Source organism: Sitophilus oryzae, unplaced genomic scaffold, assembly GCF_002938485.1.
Source record: "Sitophilus oryzae breed Bouriz unplaced genomic scaffold, Soryzae_2.0 scaffold_562_pilon_pilon, whole genome shotgun sequence".
NCBI classification, from domain to species: Eukaryota; Metazoa; Arthropoda; class Insecta; order Coleoptera; family Curculionidae; genus Sitophilus; species Sitophilus oryzae.
Window position 1 is genome coordinate 3,103,535 of NW_022147154.1, and position 21,992 is coordinate 3,125,526.

The 21,992-nt window shown below is 32.3% G+C and overlaps 1 protein-coding gene across 1 annotated transcript in view; it reads left to right on the top strand.

Annotated features, from left to right (window-relative positions):
- The window catches only part of LOC115887301 (hemicentin-1-like), a 662,438-nt gene that overhangs the window by 627,763 nt on the left and 12,683 nt on the right, over positions 1-21,992 (top strand). Inside the window, exons 10-13 of the mRNA XM_030906694.1 lie at positions 12,153-12,439; positions 14,986-15,163; positions 15,227-15,385; positions 16,720-16,932. Of these exons, the coding sequence (XP_030762554.1) occupies positions 12,153-12,439; positions 14,986-15,163; positions 15,227-15,385; positions 16,720-16,932 (837 nt within the window). The remainder of the gene's footprint in view (positions 1-12,152; positions 12,440-14,985; positions 15,164-15,226; positions 15,386-16,719; positions 16,933-21,992) is intronic.

The following is a 21,992-nucleotide window of genomic DNA, read 5'->3' on the forward strand; positions in this document are numbered from 1 at the left end:
GCTAACAAGAGAAAAAAAGTCAGTGGCGTACATGCTTTTTTTAGAAAAATATTCCAGTGATAACTGATATCCACGTCGCTGGTGAATGTGTCGATACTTTTTTAGCTTTAAAATATGTCGCTTTTCTAGTAACTTTTACCATCAAAATTTCATTCGAATCGCTAAAAGTACTTGGAATAAAATTATAATAAATCAAAAAAATCTTAAGACTTAACAACCTGTAGGTACAAAACAAAGCAAAATCGGACCTATGTTGATATGAAAAATAAATCTTATTTTTATGTGAGGAATATCCCTACGAGAGATGACACATGTTTTTTCAAACACCCTGTATAAATATAATGTATCTAAGATAAATATAAAATCTATTACAGCTGTAGTAAAATGAGTAACTAATTGTGAAAAATAAAGTTCCAACCCTAGATGCAACATTTTTGATAAACGCCTACTTGTGCGGTTTGAAATGTTGATACAAAATCCGGCAATACCGCATAGAAGAAATGTATCAACCCAACTTTTATCTCTTTTTAATACTTTTGATTTATCATTAAGCTGTCGACATCATTATCTTACATGTTAAAATCCAGACCACGCAGTTTCGATGGCCAGATCGGTATATTGCAGACGATTTAAAGCAAGCATGTCGTATCTCTTCTAAATTTAATCTAAGGCAAAGACTTAATACACATAGTCGAAATTTGTTGTATTTCTTTATTGCTCTGAATCTGTTTTTACCTCTACATCCTTTGAGTGGTTGTGTATGTGTGTGCACGAAATAACACGTTGAACGAGTTTGGCGAAGGCCGAAGCCAATGATGCGGCAAATCAAAGTAGCGTTTTAAAAAGTAAGTCTAACTTTGCCGTTCTACGTAAATTGGTAGTTCATCAAAGGGAACGGAGGGTAGGGTACCTTTTGGATATGTTCGAATTCACGCTCCGTTGGACCAAAATCGTGAACAAAAAAATATAACGAGTACGTCCGATCGTTCGATTTCTGTTTTTTTTTTCACCTTAATTACAGAGAGAGTAGGTAATATAGATGGGAACTAACTGTTATTTCTAAATAATGCTTAAAGCTTCGTCTGTTAAAAATAACACAATACAATTTCAGATAAAATACTATTTAAAAAGTCTTTTGAAAACGTTGCTTTTTGCTTACACTTACTCCCGAAACTTAATTGAAATGTGTTTATAATTTATTTTATTTGTTAATTACCTATTACAGAATAAGGTTTCATAATTCTTCTATATCACTTAGTCCTATGTATGCACGCAACTATGCACATTCTTCTGTTGTATATTTATTAATCTACTTTAAATAGGCAACTATATAACCGGTAGACGTTTTATTAATTTATTATTATTTATTTATTTTATTTTATGGGAATGTTTCACTTTAGGTCCCTAAAATTAAGAAATATATTTTAAAACGAAGTAGATATTCTGACTTTTTAGACAAAGACAAAAATTTGAAGTGAGAAAAGATGCAATTTTTCGTTAAATAAGAGAGATAACTTCACCTTCATATTTATCATTTAGCTTCACCTACATGTGCCAGTATTAAGTATTTTATTATTTACTCCCATTGATTTGTCATATAGTTTTTTAAACTCTGATTTGAGTTTCTTTTTTAATTTTTTATTTTTATCTGCAATAAAACTTCCTATATGTTTTTAACATACGCAATTACACGTTTCGTTATATTTCGTACATTATAAAAATTATTCAAATCTTTATTTTAACCACAAAATTATTGACAGTAATTTATATTTTCTCAGGTAATGTGTAAAAAAAATAAATAGTCCTTCTTATACAATATAACAGAAATAATCTTGAAGAAAAAATGCTATTGAAGATACATTAAAAATAAGTTATCGCTTATCTTATTTAACAAATAAGACAAAGGCTGAGATTAATTAATTTAATTATCGTTTAAAAAAACGACTAATACTGATTCTCTGACTGCTGGTAGAGATGTTTACTATAATAGAGGCAGTAGGAGATAATTTCGGAGATATCAACTTTAAGACATCCCCAATGGGTCATTGGAAAATTAACTGTATTTCAATAGTATAACTTATTCATTTTATATTCATTTAAAAAATTGCCCTATGCTAAATACTAGAATTAATAAATATTTAGAATTTGTAAAAATTGCTCTCCTCAAAAGTTGCAAAAATCGAGATACGTCTTTTCGTCATAAAACCCACGATATATGTTTAGAAAAGCAAAACAAATCGGCAAAATTGCAAACCAATTTCAAATGTGCCAATTGAAAGGTTAAACAGAAATGTCAAGCATGATATCGATTCATATCATCATCATCATCATCAATCAGCCTGAAGTGTCCACTGCTGGACGTAGGCCTCCCTCAAATCCTTCCACTCTTCTCGGTCCTGTGCCACTTGAATCCAGTTTCCCCTAAATCTCTTCAAGTCATCTGAACCAAATCTATCCAGCCTTTAACGAGACTAACAAACGTCTTTTCATTATATACAGGGTAAGTCTTCAAATAAATGCAAATATTTTAGGGATAATATATTTCGACTCCAGAAACACTATTATGAGGTTTTTTCGCAATTTTTTTTTTTAGTTTGGAGTTTTTTGATTTTTTTTTGGACCATCTTGTCGGAGGTCTGCCTCTGTTTCTGAGAGCATCTTGTCTTGGCCGCCATTCTAGTATTAGCTTGGTCCATCTATCATCCGTTCTTCTGGCAATATGCCCAGCCCAGTTCCATTTGAGTTTTTTAAGCAGATATATACGATATCGATTCATATACTCCTTCCTTAATCTTTGTATTCAAAGACATTGAATACAGGTGAAGTAAGAATAAAAGCGTGTAGAAACAAAAGAATGTGAGTAGGTATAATGAAGGTGGCGTTATCTCAAAGGGATCGCCCTAATCAGTTGAAATATTCGGAGGCCACTACTTCCAACCCCTTGATAGCGCTTTGTTATATTCGGGTAAGCTGACCAAGGCTAATAAATTAATATATTAGTGGGCCAGATTTAAATAACTAATAGCCGGCTTTCGCCTATGGAAACTAATAAGGGATCCCTAGAGATAATAAACTGTAAGTGGATAGAGAGACAAACAGAGAGAGCGAAAGAGATATGGTAAAATGAATATAGTTTACCACTACAGAAGAAAATAAAATCTACCACAGAATATGATGATACAGGTAAAACAATGTTAAAAATTCACAGATCTCGCACCTCACGCAAGAATCCTGTGAATTGAAAATACCTGACACAACATGTAAGATTTCATTTGTTCCAATATAACAAATTAATTACCTACTATACTATGTTTATGTTTATTTACATCTTTTCCAATATAACAAATAATTATGTTTATTAAAAATGTAAAGAGACCTTCAGACGTGATAGCGATCCGATACAAATATTGTACATAACAAATTCCTATGTTTATTTTTGATCGGATTTTTTATTATTTCAGTAGTATTTTTTAATTATATGAAGCTCTTATATATTTTAAGTAAATTTTGTTCTTGGTTTGCGGTCAGGTGTAAATAAATAATAATAATAATAGCTCCCGTATATAGCGTTTAACGCCTTGGAAGTAGCAAGTTACAGCTTGCCATACTAGAGCCGTTCGGTATACAGAGAAGGTAATGTGGCTAGCACTATGCTTCAACCGCCTATTATTGCCTCAGGATTATGAATCTCAAGTTCTCATTTAAAGCTGAGTCGACCTAGGTACCCAAACTATTTTTATTTTAATAAAAATAGTCGCCTGATGAAATGATGGCTGTAGGATTCGAACCCACAACCTTTGGATTGGTAGACGAGAGCTGTACCCTCCGCCACCGGGCACCTTGTGTAAATAAATATTTTAGAGATTTAATCCATTAATTATTATTTATTGATAAAACAAACTAATTTCAAGACGTTTCGACCCTTAACTTGGTCTTTTTGGTCTCTGTTTTTTTTTGCACAATGGCTAAATTGAATTATTTAATCTTCGTATTAAATGATATGCAGAAAAAAAAATCGTAGGTGTTTGGGAAGGCTTGAAAGGAAACTAAAAATCAAATTAAATTATTAACAACTATCAGTAATACTACTGAGTATACTACAATACAACAACTACTGATACAATTACTTCAATAGAATTAATGCAATTTATTATAAGAGCGATGGCTTCTATGATGTACTATATATGTTGTCTCTGTGTGTACGTTCTATTGACTTTTAAAAATATTAGGATAAATTTTAAAAATTAACAAAATCTACGTTCAGGATGAAACAAGTAGAAGATATCATTTAATTATGATTATTGTTAGTTCCCAGTAGTTAATATACAGAAAAAAAAAAATCGTGGGTGTTTGGGAAGGCTTCAGGACAACAGGAGAAGCAGTTTTTTTGCGACGTTTCGCGACTTTATTAAAAAATATATTCTTCAGGCACAACAGGAGAAGCAGTTTTTTTAAAACTATCAAACATAGAGACGAATCGAACAGAAACTTAACGGGTATTATTTCGATTATTATTATTTATTTAGTATTATTCTGTTCGATTCGTCTGTATGTGTCTTAGTGTTGGCGGTTGGAGTCGCCATGAATATTTGTAGGCATAATGTGGATTAATATATGTTTTGGGTAAGTGGTCAGTTAATCTTATTTTGATATTTTAAAAAAAACTGGTTCTCCTATAGTGCCTGAAGAAGCGACAATAAAGTCGCGAAACGTCGCAAAAACATTGTTTCCTTTCAAGCCTTCCCAAACACCCACGATTTTTTTTTCTGTATATTAACTACTGGGAACTAACAATAATCATAATTAAATGATATCTTCTACTTGTTTCATCCTGAACGTAGATTTTGTTAATTTTTAAAATTTATCCTAATATTTTTAAAAGTCAATAGAACGTACACACAGAGACAACATATATAGTACATCATAGAAGCCATCGCTCTTATAATAAATTGCATTAATTCTATTGAAGTAATTGTATCAGTAGTTGTTGTATTGTAGTATACTCAGTAGTATTACTGATAGTTGTTAATAATTTAATTTGATTTTTATTGGCGTTAACTGCTATATTTTTCTGCGTTCGATATACAGCTTTTACTTTGTTTATTTTGTGATTTTTCTGATTTCTTTTGTGACACTAACGAATATTTAGTTATTGGTAATTTGCCTGTAGTTTACGTTGCCTATAATTATGACATTTTTCTGCATTTGTTATACAAGAATTCTTTTTTTTTGTCAAATTGTTATTATTTATCAGCGAAACCTCTTCCTCCTTTTGATTTATATCATTAGATGTGATTTTTTTTCAGGTACGCTTTGACTGCCATCGTCCGATTTTCTTTTTTTTATCAGATTTCCTTCATTTTTACGTTTTGAAATGTTTAAACCGAACTACGAACTACCGAGGTACCGAACTACCCGTATTTATAGCCTATGTGTTATTCTGATGTATAAGCTATATTACTGTAAAGTTTCAATAAAATTCATTCAATAGTTTTTGAGCGAAAGAGTAACAAAGATCTATACATCCATCTATAGATACATTCAAACAAAATTTTGCATTTATAATATTCGTAAGGATTACCAAACAATTAGATACGTATAAGGATCATAAGGTATTACGTTACTTCAAGTACAGAAGATATCTTCAAGTAGATATCGCTGTTTCGGTGTCGATTTTACATGTCGAGGTCGCGACAACCAATGTTAATTTTACATAAAAATTATCCTAGTAGTATTTCCAATACTAAAACTGTATAAATAACCGGAAATAGACAAAAATGTCGCATGGAATCGGTCATCAGTGTCGAACATTCTATTCGCTCGATATTGGCCGTGTATATGGTACACTTTACTTCCTATATTTTCCTATATTAGAAGAATTATATCTATATTAGAATATGCAAAAATTATTATTTAATTGTCAAACAATTAGAATATACACAAATTATTAATCATTCAACAAAATTATTCATTTGACAGACATTAAGAATGCTCACAAAATAATCTTGTTTATTATGCGAACCAGTCTCTACTAAGATACGTGTGTCTTTATCATAAGGTATTACCACGGCATATAAATCACACGGCAGGCCAACTCGCTTTGGCGGGAACGCTACGCGCATATCCTAGCGCACGCCGCCATTATGGGTGCCAGCAACAGAAATTAACCAGTGTCGTAGTCAGTCGTAGTCTTTGTCATCGAGAACATTCAGTTACGGCGGCTTTGAGTCAGTAGCGTGCGGCTTAATTTATTTCATTCTTTTCTTGAGTGATATATTTTATTTTTGTTTATTGTGTGTGATATATTTGGTTTTTGTAGTTTAGTAGTACAATGGAAGTCCGAAGTTCTTTTAGTTTTAATACTCAATCATTGCCTACGGCATTCAAAGTAATTTTTATTATTAGGTATCCTGCAAAATGACAAACAAGATTCATTTCTAAATTACTGTTTTTCTGATTATCCGTATCTATTTTTAATTTTTATGGATAGCTCATGACAATTCAGAGAGAAAAGAACAGAGGTCTCGTTGTTTTTTATAATAATCTTACGGATTCCGACGTAAACAATAAGGTCTGCCGTTTTTAATAAGATGTTTGCCATATCATTTTGGCAATTTTCAGTACCCGTGTGTAATATTCGGACACAAAGTTTTTTAAATATTCTTCTAAACTGGATGAATTTATCCTGGATTGGAATAATGATAGGTTTACAAGATATTGGAATTACAAGAATTACAGGAATTACAAGATAAAGTTGTCGTACCAGATTTTTATGAGTGCAACTGTACACTCAAATCTCGCGACAAGCTTTTATATAATATAAAATTCTGTAATGACATTATAAGTCCATAATAAAAGTTAATTTTTTTTCTTTTTAATGTATTTAAATAAAACCTTGTTTTTAAAAAGTTTTTTTTTTCTTAAATATATTTTTTACTTTTTAGTTATTCTGGTTTCTTAGTGCCACACACTTAAACTCAATTCTTTTTCTTAAATGACTTCCTATGGGCATCGTAATAATATGTATATCGATTTTCATTAAAAAAGGGGAACTTAAAAAAACGACAGCTATCAAATTTGACAGTTCAAATAAAATTAAAACCGACTATGGGGTAGGGAGCATCCAATATATCGATTTTTATCAAAATCGGACAACTTTGAGATTTTTTTGACAGCTGTCAAATTTGACAGCTCATTTTTTTTCTTTCATTTTAACCCATGGCCATCCTATATATAGATTTTTATCAAAATCGGACAACTTTGAAATTTTTTTGACAGCTGTCAAATTTGACAGCTCAATTTTTTTTTTCTTTCATTTAAGCCCATGACCATCCTATATATCGATTTTTATCAAAATCGGATAAATTTGAATTTTTTTTGATAGCTGTCAAAAATTCGGGTCATGACTTGAAAGAAAATGTATTGTCATCGGGACTGAACCTACATGCCAAATTTCAATTTCCTACAATGAAAGGAAGTGCTTCTAAAGATTTGCCCCAAACAAACATACATACAAAGCAAGTTAAATAAAAGCTTGTAAAATAAGCTAGGGACTTCTTTCCATTAGTAGAGATACCTCTTACCATAACAACATTAGACACCCGAGCTGGTTTAAACTCTCTGTTCCCCTTCTGGTCCTCAAAACCTACAATATTATCACGACCACTATTATAAAATAAATTGCACTTTGATTATATTATTATTATATTATGATGAATATTAACAAAATTTGCTATGTCCATTAATGGACATAATTTGTACGTAGCCTCTTTAGATTGTTCAATAGATATTTTATTGGGTATTTCTTTAATTCTTGTTTGTAACTCCTGGCATGTTTTTTAATTTTAATTGTCTATTCTCTACAGTTAAATGTTTAATTGATTTTTTCATTGTTACTTTTCGAGGAGTATGCGCGGTTAACGATTCATTTGTTTAGATAAAAGTATTGTGTAAATAAAATTTAGTTTCAGTCAATTACAGTATTTTTTTTAATACGACCCTGTGTATCAATAGTTTATTTTCTGGGAAATTTTTTGATACGTTTTAATCCGGCCCTGACTCGGCACCCATAATGGTGTTTTTAAGGTCAAATTTTATAGAAATTTAAAACAATGGGATCTGGGCAGAGTTAGCCTGCCGTGTGATTTATATGCCGTGGTATTACGTTACTTAAAGCGATATCGCTGCTTCGGTGTCGATTTTACATGTCGAGGTCGCGACAGCCAATGTTAATTTTACATAAAATTTATAGCCTATGTGTTATTCTGATGTATAAGCTATATTATTGAAAAGTTTCATTAAAATCCATTCAGTAGTTTCTGTGTGAAAGAGTAACGAAGATTTATACATCCATCTATACATCCAAACAAACTTTCGCATTTATAATATTAGTAAGGATTACCAAACAATTAGATACGTATAAGGATCATAAGGTATTACGTTACTTCAAGTACAGATGATATCTTCAAGTAGATATCGCTGTTTCGGTGTCGATTTTACATGTCGAGGTCGCGACAACCAATGTTAATTTTACATAAAAATTATCCTAGTAGTATTTCCAATACTAAAACTGTATAAATAACCGGAAATAGACAAAAATGTCGCATGGAATCGGTCATCAGTGTCGAACATTCTATTCGCTCAATATTGGCCGTGTATATGGTACACTTTACTTCCTATATTTACCTGTCAATAAAATATGTCAGTTTTCGATATCGCGGCAATGATTTAACCTAGCTGCCGGTTTTGTTTGGTTTTAAAACTGCGCCATTGTTTATTATTGATTCGTCAAATGGTGCGTGAGCTGTGTTCACGGGATTTGATTTTTTCGAAATTACTATGCAGATTTGCCCGAGTTTAAATATTAGTTTAGTTTGTGTTTTTGCGCGGAATTCGACCAACTGGATATTAGTCAAAAAAAATCTGAACCTTTTTTTGATGCGACTACAATGAATAAAATAATGATCAACAGATATTATTTTGTGTTTCGTTAGTTTTTTTTTTAAATTGGATTTTTATATTATTTGGTTCATCACATTCAAAGCGATTTTTTTCCTAAATGATTTCCTTTACTAACGCGCATTTAATAATTTCACCTCTTTAAATAAAAAGTTTAAGGAAGGAGTATATTATTTATAAATATTAGGTATAAGTATCTACTATGATCGAAAAAAAAAGGTGTCAAAGACGGTTGGAGAATGACAATCGATGATAGTTTTGGCGAGGTCAATCTTTAGACGTAATTAACTAAAAATTGACATAAAAGTTGTCAGAAATTAATGCTAATTATAGAAAGATTGAAAAAGGAGACAACGTTTCCAGACACGTCTTTCCTGTCCGTCTGAATATTCCATCAGTGGCGGCTCGTCAGGGTAGGCAAGGTAGGCGGCGCCTACCCTAAGATTTTGGCAGAATTTAAGCGAATTATTACATTACATTATTTACTATTAATGTTGCCAATACATAAAAATACTGTTAATACACGGAAGTGTGTTTAATTAATCAATATTATTTTAATATTTTTTGTAGTCTTGTATATTAACGATATTAACATATTCACTATCGCTGGCGTACGCTGACCGCTGACTGTGCCGCTGCGTTAGAAAACAAAATAATTTTGACTGTTGGAGTGCCTTTGTTCGGCGATTTCTACATCGCCTACTATCAGAGTAGGCGATGTAGAAACTAGACGATGTAGAAACGTAGGCCGTACGATGCACGACGTACGGCAGTCTTCTGTCTCTGTCTAACTCAACGTGTAGCGACGCGACGTAAGTCGGAGTTGTATCATATTAAGGCGGGGCTTAGGCGAAATCTCCGGTCGCCTTCGCATGAAGTTGTGGAGGCTCGGTAGGCTTGGATGTTAAGGGGATATTCCGGATACCTTCATAAGGAGATATATCACATTTCGTCAAGGGGATATTTCATATGATTCATTATACGTAGCATTTAAAACTTTTATATGAAAATTCAAAAAACGTGTAAAGCAAATTGAAAACCTTTTTCGGGCTTGTCCGAGATTATTAAAAATGATGTAAACGGTTGTATTTCAGAACACGCCACAGAAATAAAAGAATCCGAAATAAAAAAGCGCGTTATTTTATTCGATGCCAAGAAGACGATACAACAGATATTACAGAAAAGTCTCTGTGCTATTTCATTTCGATATGTTTAATATCTTAATAAAAGCGGCTAAGTCAAATATCTTTGCGAATTTTATTTTATGAAATATTAGATAACATTGTTATTTATATTTTATCAAAGAGACTCAACTAAAATTTTGTCGCCTACCCAGTCATACGGGTCACGAGCCGCCACTGGATTCCATTCGAGTTTCTCTATCCACGTGCCTAGTTTGGTTCCAATCGACCCATAAATAAGAAAAATCCTGATGATTTCGTCATTTCGTCCAAACGTCGAGGGCGTCATCGTGTAGCCCGTCCCCGATTATGCCGAAATTAGTCCACATTTTTCTTCAATATTAAATCGTTAATCCCACCCTGATGAAGATGTAAAAGAAACGTCGTATCCAACTTTGCAGGGTGGGACCGTGTGCACCGTCGCTCACTTAGCCTACCCACCAAAATTTGGACGCGATCGGAATCCATCAACTTTTGACGTTTCTTGCATCATAACTATCTGTGACAGTGACACGAGTCAATTTTTCCTTGGTCTAATCTATCAACATACCAAATTTTATTTAAATAAGACGATTTTTTGATTTGATTCATTGATGATAGGGTTTCGTAGTGCGCGAAACATCGTCAAAATATCAGAATAAGATGGGGCTCGAATCCGAGTTTTAGCCCTCTAGCTCACGTAGGGCCCGAGACATATGACGCTCCGTAGTAACCTCTGATCGTTACCACTTTTCCTGACGCTTGCTCGTGTGTCACGGCCTTGAATTTTTACTCCCAACGCGCTTACTCCCAATATTGTCTTTACAAGAGAAAAAACTTTTTTATTATTAACATTTTAAGAAAAATGCATTCTTTATAAATTAATTTGCTTGTTCTAAAATGGTTAATCCCGTTTATACTTTTCCAAATGTGGTTTCCAAAAACATGAACATGTGGTTGAATTTTTTCAAAGTCCTAAAAATCAGAAAGCGTTTCTATGATAATTTAATTTTGATTTCATTCTTTGACAAATTTTTATTGATAGAATTTTGATTGACGTCATATTTTTGCTGTTGTTAAAGTATCACATTTTCTAATAACTTTTATCACCCTTTTCGTAACATTGAACAAAATAACTTTTATGCTTCTTTGAAGTTTGAAAACAACAGAAAATATGCCGTTAATTAGAATTCTATCAATAAAATCTATCAAAGAATGAATACGAAATTTTATTACCATAGAAACGCCGTTTGATATTATTTAGGAAAAATTCAACCACATTTTCATTTTTTTTTTAATTTTCTCTAAAACGGTTTGGAAATTTGGAAAGATATAAAGTGGATTAACCATTTGACAACAATTTTTTTTATGAAGAAGCTGAGACATACTGTATGTAACAGAATCTTTGATCCTTATTCTCGCCCAATTTAAGACGTCAGGTTGAACTTAAACTTTACACAATAATCAAAAATCGATGACAATGCAATAATTTAAGTTTGTTCAAATAAATATCTTGACTAAGTTCGTTCTAAATTCATACCTACCAAAAATATTCATATTATAACACCTAACAATATTACACCGTCAATGTAATTTTTTCTATTTAGGATAAACCTTTTATACTATAATTTATTACAATCTTTCGCTTTTGGCGATATAGTGAATAATTAAATTTGGCATACCACATATCCTGGGTAGTGTTTAATTTAACAAATTACTCTAACAAGTAGGCCAACAATAAATCATTAAATTTATCAGACAAGCGCCAGAGGGTGGGTCCGCTAATACGGCGGTCTGCACTTTTAATGTGTAATCTGTAGCCTAAAAATATTGTTGATTCAATTCGCATTAAAGGCAACATGACACTATTAATATCCTATTAAAATAAAAAGCATCTTAAGTTACATAGACCAAAGATTATCAGTATATTACACGTCTAAAAAACATTTTATCAGCTCCTCAAATATAGGATGATAGTTTTAATAACATTTATTTAAAAAAAGTCGTTGTCTAATCTAATGATTTCTTTTCCAGTCGCACCTGTATGTAATAAAGAAACCGAAGTGACAATAATAGGAGCATCCTTAGACGAAATACTTAAAGTTCGATGTCAAGTAGCTGCAGATCCAACAGACGTGACATTTCTTTGGCAGTTCAACAACAGCGGTGAGAGTTTTGACGTCCATCCGCCACGGTTTGCGACGTCTAGCGGGAACATCAGTGAACTGACTTACACAGCCAAATCACAGAGAGACTATGGTACACTTACTTGTTGGGGTTCCAATTCCATAGGGAAGCAAGTGGAACCTTGCATATTCCAGGTTAAGAATATGTTTTGATTTTCAAAAAAAATAAGTAAACCTAGAGGGATAAAAAAATCTTGTAAAACTTAAAAATACGTTTTAGTAGTAAAGTTTAAGCAAAGACATCTAAATGGGTAGACAGAACACTCCATTCAAAAAACTCTATTTTTTAGAATCATACATGGTTTGACACTTTTATGAGAGTTAAAAAGAGATGGGTACATCAATATGACAACACGGTTGAGTTTCGTCTATCTTTCTGTCATTTTTGGCTCTATCAGTGGCGTGACGGTAGCGTGATGTTTTTTTTTATCAAAAATTGATGAATTTGATCTAAAATTGATGAATTTGATCAAAATTTGATTGGGATTGCCTCAGACCAATTTTCCATTATAACTAGTTTTGCCTGAGGTCTAACTGAGGGTAACTAATTTCATAATCGAAAGCGCCAATAAATAAGAAAATGAACGTATTTTTACGTATCCACTACTGTAAGCATGGCTAAAGGTTATATGGCTGAAGGTAAAAAAACGTAATAACACTTACCGTCGAAATATCAATTCCGGGTTAGAATAGTCCACCTTTTCACAAACTATGCACTGGCGAACCATCGTAGATAGTTAAAAACTACCTTAAATAGTTTTCTTTGCAATAAACTCTAATAATTATTAGAAAGTTGTTCAAAAGCTACAAAAACTTTCAACCATAAAATAATAAATACAAGAAGAAGTGTCAAGTCAATGTTAAATTATGGAAACAGCGTGGCTGCCTGGGTAACTAATTTTCAGATATGGCGGCTGGGACATTTGACATGACATAGACATGACAATTTCAATTTTATGAAATTTATTTCCGTTTCCGGGTTTTAATGGCGGGCTGTTCAGGAGGTTTAAATGAGGGTTAATATACTTTTTACTCTTTCTAGTGGTAAATAATACAATAAAATTACTCAAAAATATTTATTTGGAATTTAGAGCAATGTAAATATGCAAATCAACACAATTAAAGAGCTATAATCCAATAAACTACTGTATCAAAATCAAATATTTAAATAATATCACAGATGCTGTGTTAAAGTGAATTAGTAAAGTAACAGTGCATTGACTTACAGAAACTTGAAGATAAATAAATGTTTTCACAGCTTCACGGGCATAAAACTAAATAACTGGAAGCAGGAAAAAGGCAACCGGAACCCACACAAAACCTGGAATCAAAAAAAAATATGTAAAAAACATAAATATAGGTACATAAGACTTTTGTGAATTAAATCAAACAGGACTTGAATGAAAATAAAATCAATAAAAAATATAATACATATACATCTAATACCTCATTTGTATTTTAAAAATAATCTACATACATAGATTTATAGCATTATTGCTATGAAAATACATAATAGGTACCCATGTGATATGTAATTACGCATTTCTGTTCATCTTGTAGAAAATTAATGTAGGCTAATAATAGTTCAATAATCATAATTTACCTTGTATAACTTGCTTTCAATTGCTCAAAATCACCGATCAGTCTTTAAAGTAGAGATACGGAAAAATCCTTGGCAAAGAATATCCCAAGATCCTTGGGTTTAAAGCTAAAAAATATAAAAACAGTTAATATATTACCTATTTTTACATATAATATGGCCTATACTTACCACACGCAGAAACGTCGATTTCGTCATTTTCTTCGTGTAATTAATATCATATATACTTTATTAAAGTGTTAACAAGGAACTTTATACCAAAAACATCTTTGTACTTATAAATTTCAGCCGAAATATCAGAAACAAACTTCCAATCAAATCTAAACGGCAAAAATTTAAATGGCGCCCGACCTTGCCAGAGGCCTCTGGAGCTGACGCTGACACACAGACAAAAGACAAAAGAACAGGACGCCGACGTGCATAAAAATGTTCCGTAGCAGAAATTGACAGAAATCATATAGAAATATTCAGATTTTTGTCTAGGACAGTCTAGAAGGCCATGCTTTCTGCCTGGGTAGAACCGCGCCACAACTGTTTCCAATTTTCCGGTTTACTGTCACCCCCCTGCTTTCAACTACCGCAGAAAACTCACAACTGCGCGCTGTCAAATATAAGTTGAATGAAAACAAATGAAAACGTCAAATGTCAGCATAATTCCTACAGATTTCGACAATTTCGTAGTAAAGATGAATCCGCAGCGATGCCGCTAGTTGCCATTGTAATTTCCCTAATATAATTCAACTAGAAAATTAACTTAATTAAAGTCATATACCTATACAAATTTTTAGTTTAACGTTTCTATAGGTACCCAAAAAACATTAATAACAATAATAACATTTGGAATTCGAACCGTATTCTATCACATACCGCGTAAATCTGTCATCATCGATTTTTGCGGAACACAGTTCGTGATCGCGATAAAATGTAAATTGTTTTGTCTCCTTTTAGTTAGATGTCTTTGAGTTTAAGTAATATAGTTCGATCACAAGATATCGCATAACTTGTGTGGTCACGAATCTCAACTTGTTAAAAATGACTAAGTTATATAGTTACAACTTATTAAATTGGCTTTTTTATCTAGATTGTTCCGGCCTCAAAACCCTCACCATTATCCAATTGTACATTGAAAAGTGTTAACAATCTCACCATAGAAATTGTTGAAGTCGAATGCAAATCAGGCTATGATGGAGGACTGCCTCAAAAATTTGTTCTAGAAGCATTCGATGCTCACACCATGAGGCTGAGGATAAACCAAACTGGTAGGTTTCTATCGGCTGAAGCATTATTTTAGAAAAACTAAGTTCCATTTTCTTTGATTTCAGTTGGTGATTCAGAAAACCCTTTATTTCGCTTGGATCTTGGGGAGTTATTGCCATCACCACCATCGCTCAGAATAGTTGTTTATGCTGTGAATGCTAAAGGAAAGAGTGAGAAATTAGTTCTGGACGATATCATGTTAAATGATGCAGAAAAACGAACAGGTGAGGTTTGGTAAAAATCTCAGATAAATAATATAAATCTAACTGTACAAATCGACCCGAGGGTATCTCACTATTGAAATAACATACCGTGCTGGCAACTGTTACTTTTGGGTCGGTATTTATATGTGTGGAAGTAATTACCTTATTAAGTCACCTTATTAAGTCAGAGTGAGAGAAATATGAAGATGTGCTGTTGCGGCGTTGCCGGTGCGCCTTTCCCTATCAAATAAAGTAGAATCACGATAGCAAACCGCTTATTTTTAAAAAACTATTTTTCGAAAAGATAATTAGATAAAATCATTAAATATGTTTCTGAGCATCTTAAATTATAAGGATATCGTTAGGATATCCATTTTTTATAACGAGAAAACGTCAGCAATCGCGATAATTTTTAAATAACTCAACTTTTTAACACATGACACGCCATAAGTTAAGTACCACTTTAGATACTGAAACTTTTTTTTTTATTTTAGAGATCGGATCTTTGACAATATGTTTAAATAAGAAAAATTCGATAAGGTTGTTTTTGTCCATTCAAAAATTTTACACAACCCATCCATTTACTTTTAGTGCATAGCAATTTTCAGCAATCGTGTAACTTTTTTAGTTATAACGATTTTCACATACTGTCTGCCGTCACTTATACAGGGTGGCTCTTAAATATTTTTAATATTTGTACTCCAGAAACACGTCTATAAGGTTTTTTTCGAGAAAAAAAGATGTTGAAAATCGGTGTATTTTCTTTTAAATTTTCCTGTATAGTTTGGAAAAAGTTTTAGAACTGCCAGTTCACCGCTAATTTTCCCAAATACAGAAAAAATTCGGTGACTCTCAAAATCTTTTAAAAATAAATCAATTTTTTTTAATTTTCAAACTGGATTAACTCAGTTATTTTCAACTTATTTGAAAAACGGTAAAGAGAAAATATGTTTCTTTTATCGAGATCTAGCAGCCCTGAAAAGATTTGCACTTAGTTAAGACTCACCCTGTGTATGATAATCACAATTCGATTATCTCTTGAATGTTTCAGTACCTGTATTGGTTGTTAACTGGCACAGTACCATTCTGTTTTCGCGAATTTACGATCACACTTTAACCGTAAAGTTAGCAAAGTTTGTTACAAAGTTTTTTTCCTGTGTTCCTGTCTTACAATTTCGGGCCACAAAGATTTATACTAAATTTGTAATCAAATCAAACGGTCAACAAGCAAACAGTCAGTTTACAGTTTGCTTATATATGTTGAATCAAAACTTCCAAATGTATTTGGTTATGTATGGTCATCAATCATTCTTCGTCTTTCAAACATTTTTCTAAATAAAACGTTATTATTTAAGATGGAAATAGCAACATGAGTTTGGTGCCATTAGCTGGTTTACTAACGGGTTCATTGCTCACCCTGGGTATAGCAGTACTGGTTATAGTAGTGATAGCTGTGAGGAGAAAACGACACTGCAATGGAGCCAATCACTGTCCCCATCACATCACGCTGGACGTGTCGAAAACCAACACTAAATCTAGGCAGGGCTCTATGCTCGAAATTAATACAGGTATATCTATATTTTTTGTTATTTTGAATTGGTATCTGTAGACATAAATATATTTTTTATTCTAGGAAATAACTGACAAAATTTTTACGTTTATTTCGTTTTTTGTTCTGAAATAAGCTACAGCAGCAAACTACGACAAATTTTACACATTAATTTCTAAAATTCCAACAGTTTACTTGACGCTAGAGAGGGCCGAGAACTTTTGCTGACCTAGTTCGTGATTGCGGTTTGCTGTCCCGTTAAATTTCTCAACTTCTGAAAACTTTCAACGTTTTTTTACGTTGCAAATCGAACGTTGCTAAATCTTTTATTTCCATTTATTTTTTTAAGCTGCATAGCTATAAAGAAGTTTTTAACGAATTAAGCTAAAAATGTTTTACAAAATTCATCTGAAGTTCAAAAAGTTTTAACTACTAGCAGTACAGGGTGACGCCTCTCATTCGACGCGGATGTTCAAGGAGAACAGTAGCATAGTATACAGGGTGGTCCGAACTGTATTCCGGAAACTTAGGCAGCATACTCTGCAGATAAAAATAAGTAAAAAAGTTCGTATAAATGTATGTCCTAAAATGCTTAGTTTCGGAGATACAGGGTGTTGAAGTTGCATTTTTATTTTTTCCAAATAATTTCTGAAGTAACGTCAATATTTGGATGAAAATTGGTGTCTGGGAGTTTTTTGAGATGAAAAATTTGATTTTGATGTCAATATAACTCCTACTTGTAGAGGGCACCACCTACATAGTTTTTAACTGGTTTGAAGAGTAATAACTTATCGTCCGTACCTGTATAAAACTACTGAGTAAAAAAATATACATTTATGACGTTTTTACGTAAAAAAAGTCTCTTGGTAAAAATCGCTACGAGTAATGGTTCTCGAGATATTTGGAATCAAAATATAAATACCTGTCGTCATTGACATAAATTAAAACATGTTGACCAAATACTTATTATACTGAAATCATAAATTTCAAATGTTTTGGCGCCAAAAGGTCAACAGAAATTGTTTTATCGTTATTGTATGTTTAATTGAAAAAAATAAAGAGTTCCCAAATTTATCATTTTAGTCAAATAACTATCTACTCAACAGGTTTCTTTTTGTCAATAATGACATATATTGACTGTTCCCATTCTAAATATCTTGAGAATGGTTGCTCGTAGCGATTTTTGCCAAGAGACATTTTTTACGTAAAAAATACGGAAATGTATATTTTTTCACTCAGTAGTTTTATACAGGTATGGACAAAAAGATATTACTCTTCAAAACAGTTAAAATACATGTAGGTGACGCCCCCTACAAATAGGAGTCATATTTATATCAAAATCAAATTTCTCATGTCAAAAAACTTCCAGACACCAACTTTCAGCCAAATATTGACATTACTTCAGAAATTATTTAGAAAAAAAAGTATCTCCGAAACTAAGCATTTTAGGACATATTTATACGAACTTTTTTACTTCTTTTTATCTGCAAAATATGTTGCCGGAGTTTCCGGAATACAGTTCGGACCACCCTGTATATCGAAATGAAATTTAGGGAGCGTATGTCAACCTACAATTGAAAGCATTTTGTAAAAATATATAGAGTTCTACAGGGTATCCCCAAAAAAAGTCGGTATATGTAAAAAAGACGGATCAAAGTTTGTAATGGAACACTCTCTTCGCTCAACCCCCCCCTTAGGGTCAGTCATGTAATACTGTCTTATTAATTTATTATGTCAGAAACGACTCCTGAGTATGTACTTTAAGTAAAGCCTTGCGTCTACCCCCCCCCCCCTTCCCGAATCCAGGATCCGCCCCTGAACATATCATAGCCACCTAGATTTTATCAAATAATAAAGATCGACACTAAATCATAAAAACGAAAATATCTAGGAAATATCTTTGTGTGAGGGGTAGACAAAGCTTAATAGTATTTTGAAGAGACTTCAATTCCACATTGAATATCAGAATGATATTCTGGGTGTTCCATTTAAAATAAAAGAGTAACTTGCTTTTAAAGCTGACCAATAGTCAACATTAATTTTGTCTCAACCTGTAAAACTTTTCGGGTCAAGTTTTAATTTGATTTAAAGCACAACAGTTATTTTAACTACATACCATACCGGATAAATTCCAATTTAGATAGGTTTTATTGAAATTTAAAAATTGTTCTTCATTTTTAGAAAATGTTAAATATTCCAGAAACCTTACATTTTAGTCATATACGTCTCCAATGAAACTCACCTTTTTTTCTCCTAGAATCCTAAAATCAGTTAATATATAAGGTATTCCGTTACAAAAAACACAACATTGATGTGTACCTTTTTTTGAAATGCTCTAAATCAACCTACATATGCTCACAAAATTTCATTTCAGTACAAACTGTCGAACTCAAATGAGAGACGCCACCCTGTATATCCAGCGAAAGAATACATCGTTTCAGCAGACATCAAAATAATGACAGAAAAATTAATCAATTGTTTAATTATCTTGAGAGCGGAGATATACAGGGTGTCCCAGGCTGAGCGTGCATTAGAAGTTTCTAGAGAACTACAGCATCTAGCTCGGAAATTTTTTGAACATCATAGTTTCACAACAAGATCTATCGATTAAAAATATTTTCAATATGGCGGCACTTCCGGAAATACCGGAAGTTGACAGCAACTTTCTTATTTTAAATGGGTGCCCCCATTTTATATTACATACTTAAATTATCTGTAAAATTCTATGAATATTGACGTTAAACACTCTATATCTAACATTAACCGTTGTTGAGAAAAATATTATTTAAAATTTTTGGACGAAAAAAACTTCCTGTCAAAAAAATTCGTATAGCCTAAAAGTCAAATTTAGTGATTACCACAGCCACTGTGACATAAAGAGAAGACATGTGACTATCTACTTCAAAAATTAAATTGTTCAAATGTCATATAATAATGGCGGTAGTCGCCACAAAACATCCCCCTTTAGAACTTTTTCTTTAATGGCCATAAGCGGGAGTAAAAGCCCAACCGCCCGAACAAACACTAGAGGCGCCACCGGTCATCAAGTGGTGTAAAAATTGCGAAAATTTAATCTTCTAATTTTGACACAAGAGGTCGGGCTTAACTTTTTCAATTTTAATTCAATATTCATTGCTTTCAAACTATATTATTAGACTTTGTTGTATTTTGTGAATGTATAAATGTTTTCTAAGTATAAAGTTGCATTATAGTAATTTAAATTATATTACATACATATTTAAGATTCAAATATTATGACATATATGTCAGTTGCCGTCTAAAATGTCATCTTGATAAGAAAAAGTTAGTTATTGTCAAAAGTAGTTAAAATCATGTTAAAATATTAAAATTTACAAGTTATAATTAGATATTTTATATTATTTCAACAACAAACACATAATAGTACAGCGTAATGTTGACATGCAGGTTCAAAACAAAAAGTGCCGTTATATTTTTCAGTTTTCGTTGTCAGACGCGGAAATTTCAGTGATTTTAGTGTTGTCGGATATTTTTATTTGTGAAATAGAAATATTGCGTTTGGATTGCAAAACTAAAAGTGGAAGTTTTATTGCAATGTAAGTAAGCGTTTGTCCATTTTATATTTTACTTTTTTCATACCTACGACAAATATAATATATTGAAATTTTATAATTCGTTTTATTTAAAAAATGTCAGAAAACAAGCTTGAAATCCTGTAATTGACATAATTGTTATGTAATATATTCCATTTAAATGTAATATATTACTTTACAATTAAAAAAATGTAAATTTAAAAAATATATTAAAATATATACAGGCATTAATTGAATTTTTTTGAGTGCGAACAAACACGAGAGGCGCTTTATTATTTACTTTCATTTCTTAACATGATAGACGAAGTTCTAAAGGGGGATGTTTTGTGGTAGTCGCCATGGAATTGAGCGATTAAAAAATTATAATAAATCATTTTTTTCAAATGGAAACTCACTATTTTTATTTCACTAATGAAACAGTTTTTCAATTCGTTACTTTTTAACTATACGATTCCTATACCTAAAATAAACCGCTTTTAAGTTATTTAAGATTGAGTTAGAAAACATATTTTTCTTGATTTTATCTAGCTTTCTTTGACATTAAGTGTCAAACGGTCAGACAATTTATTTCCATCTGCCAGAAAACGAATTATTTGAATTTCCTATAGTATAAATACTGCGATACAGCCACTGCGAGCGAAACTAAACTAAGCGAAGATAAGATTTGTAAAAATCAGCTCCCATACTTTTTAATGCGTCAGCGGCTACTTGAGCGAAACAAAATGAAAATATATGAACGAAGATTCGAATCGGAGTTTAGTTTCGCTCGTTTTAGTTCGTGACAGGTTCCAGCGAATTTTTCGCAGCGATTAGTTCTATGATGGCAGAGATACAATACGAAAACTTAGCTGACTACTGAGCGAAAATCGTTCCCAGTAGAGTACCCATTTAGTTACCGTTTGTTTTCATATTCTTAGCTTAGTTTAGTTAAGCTCGCAGTGGCCGCCTGCCTTAAGAGTTCAAAAAGTGTATTTATAAAAATATATCTCGTATTTTCGCTCCTTAGTGATATCTAATAGTTGATATTATTGTCAAGAAAAATGGCCTATCCGCCAGAAATTAAAAATGTATTACTGCTTGCCTGCACAACCGCAACGTATCCGCCAGAAATTAAAAGACTTTTTCAGGCGCCATCTTTTAGTCAAGTCGAGAAGTAAGGGAATCAGACAATAGAATTGTCTGGTATGAAGAAGTACGCTTTCCGAGAATTGGGGAAATTTCGAGAAGCAGTCAATAGAGTATATAAGCCGGAGCCATCGACCAGTGCCCTCTATTAAAAGATCAGCCTACGGGCGGACTTTTGTTTACTTCATCAGCTGTACATACTTAGATATTGGGTTAGATTCCGTTTCATATTTTGTCGGTTGATTTTTGGTTTTAACTCTTTGATTTTTGGTATTATTTATTATTGTAGTGCAAAAAACTAATTATTTTGGTGTTGAAGTGACATAAACTACTACCAGATATATGGTCACTCTCGGTTTCGCATAAAAAAATAGAAATTTTA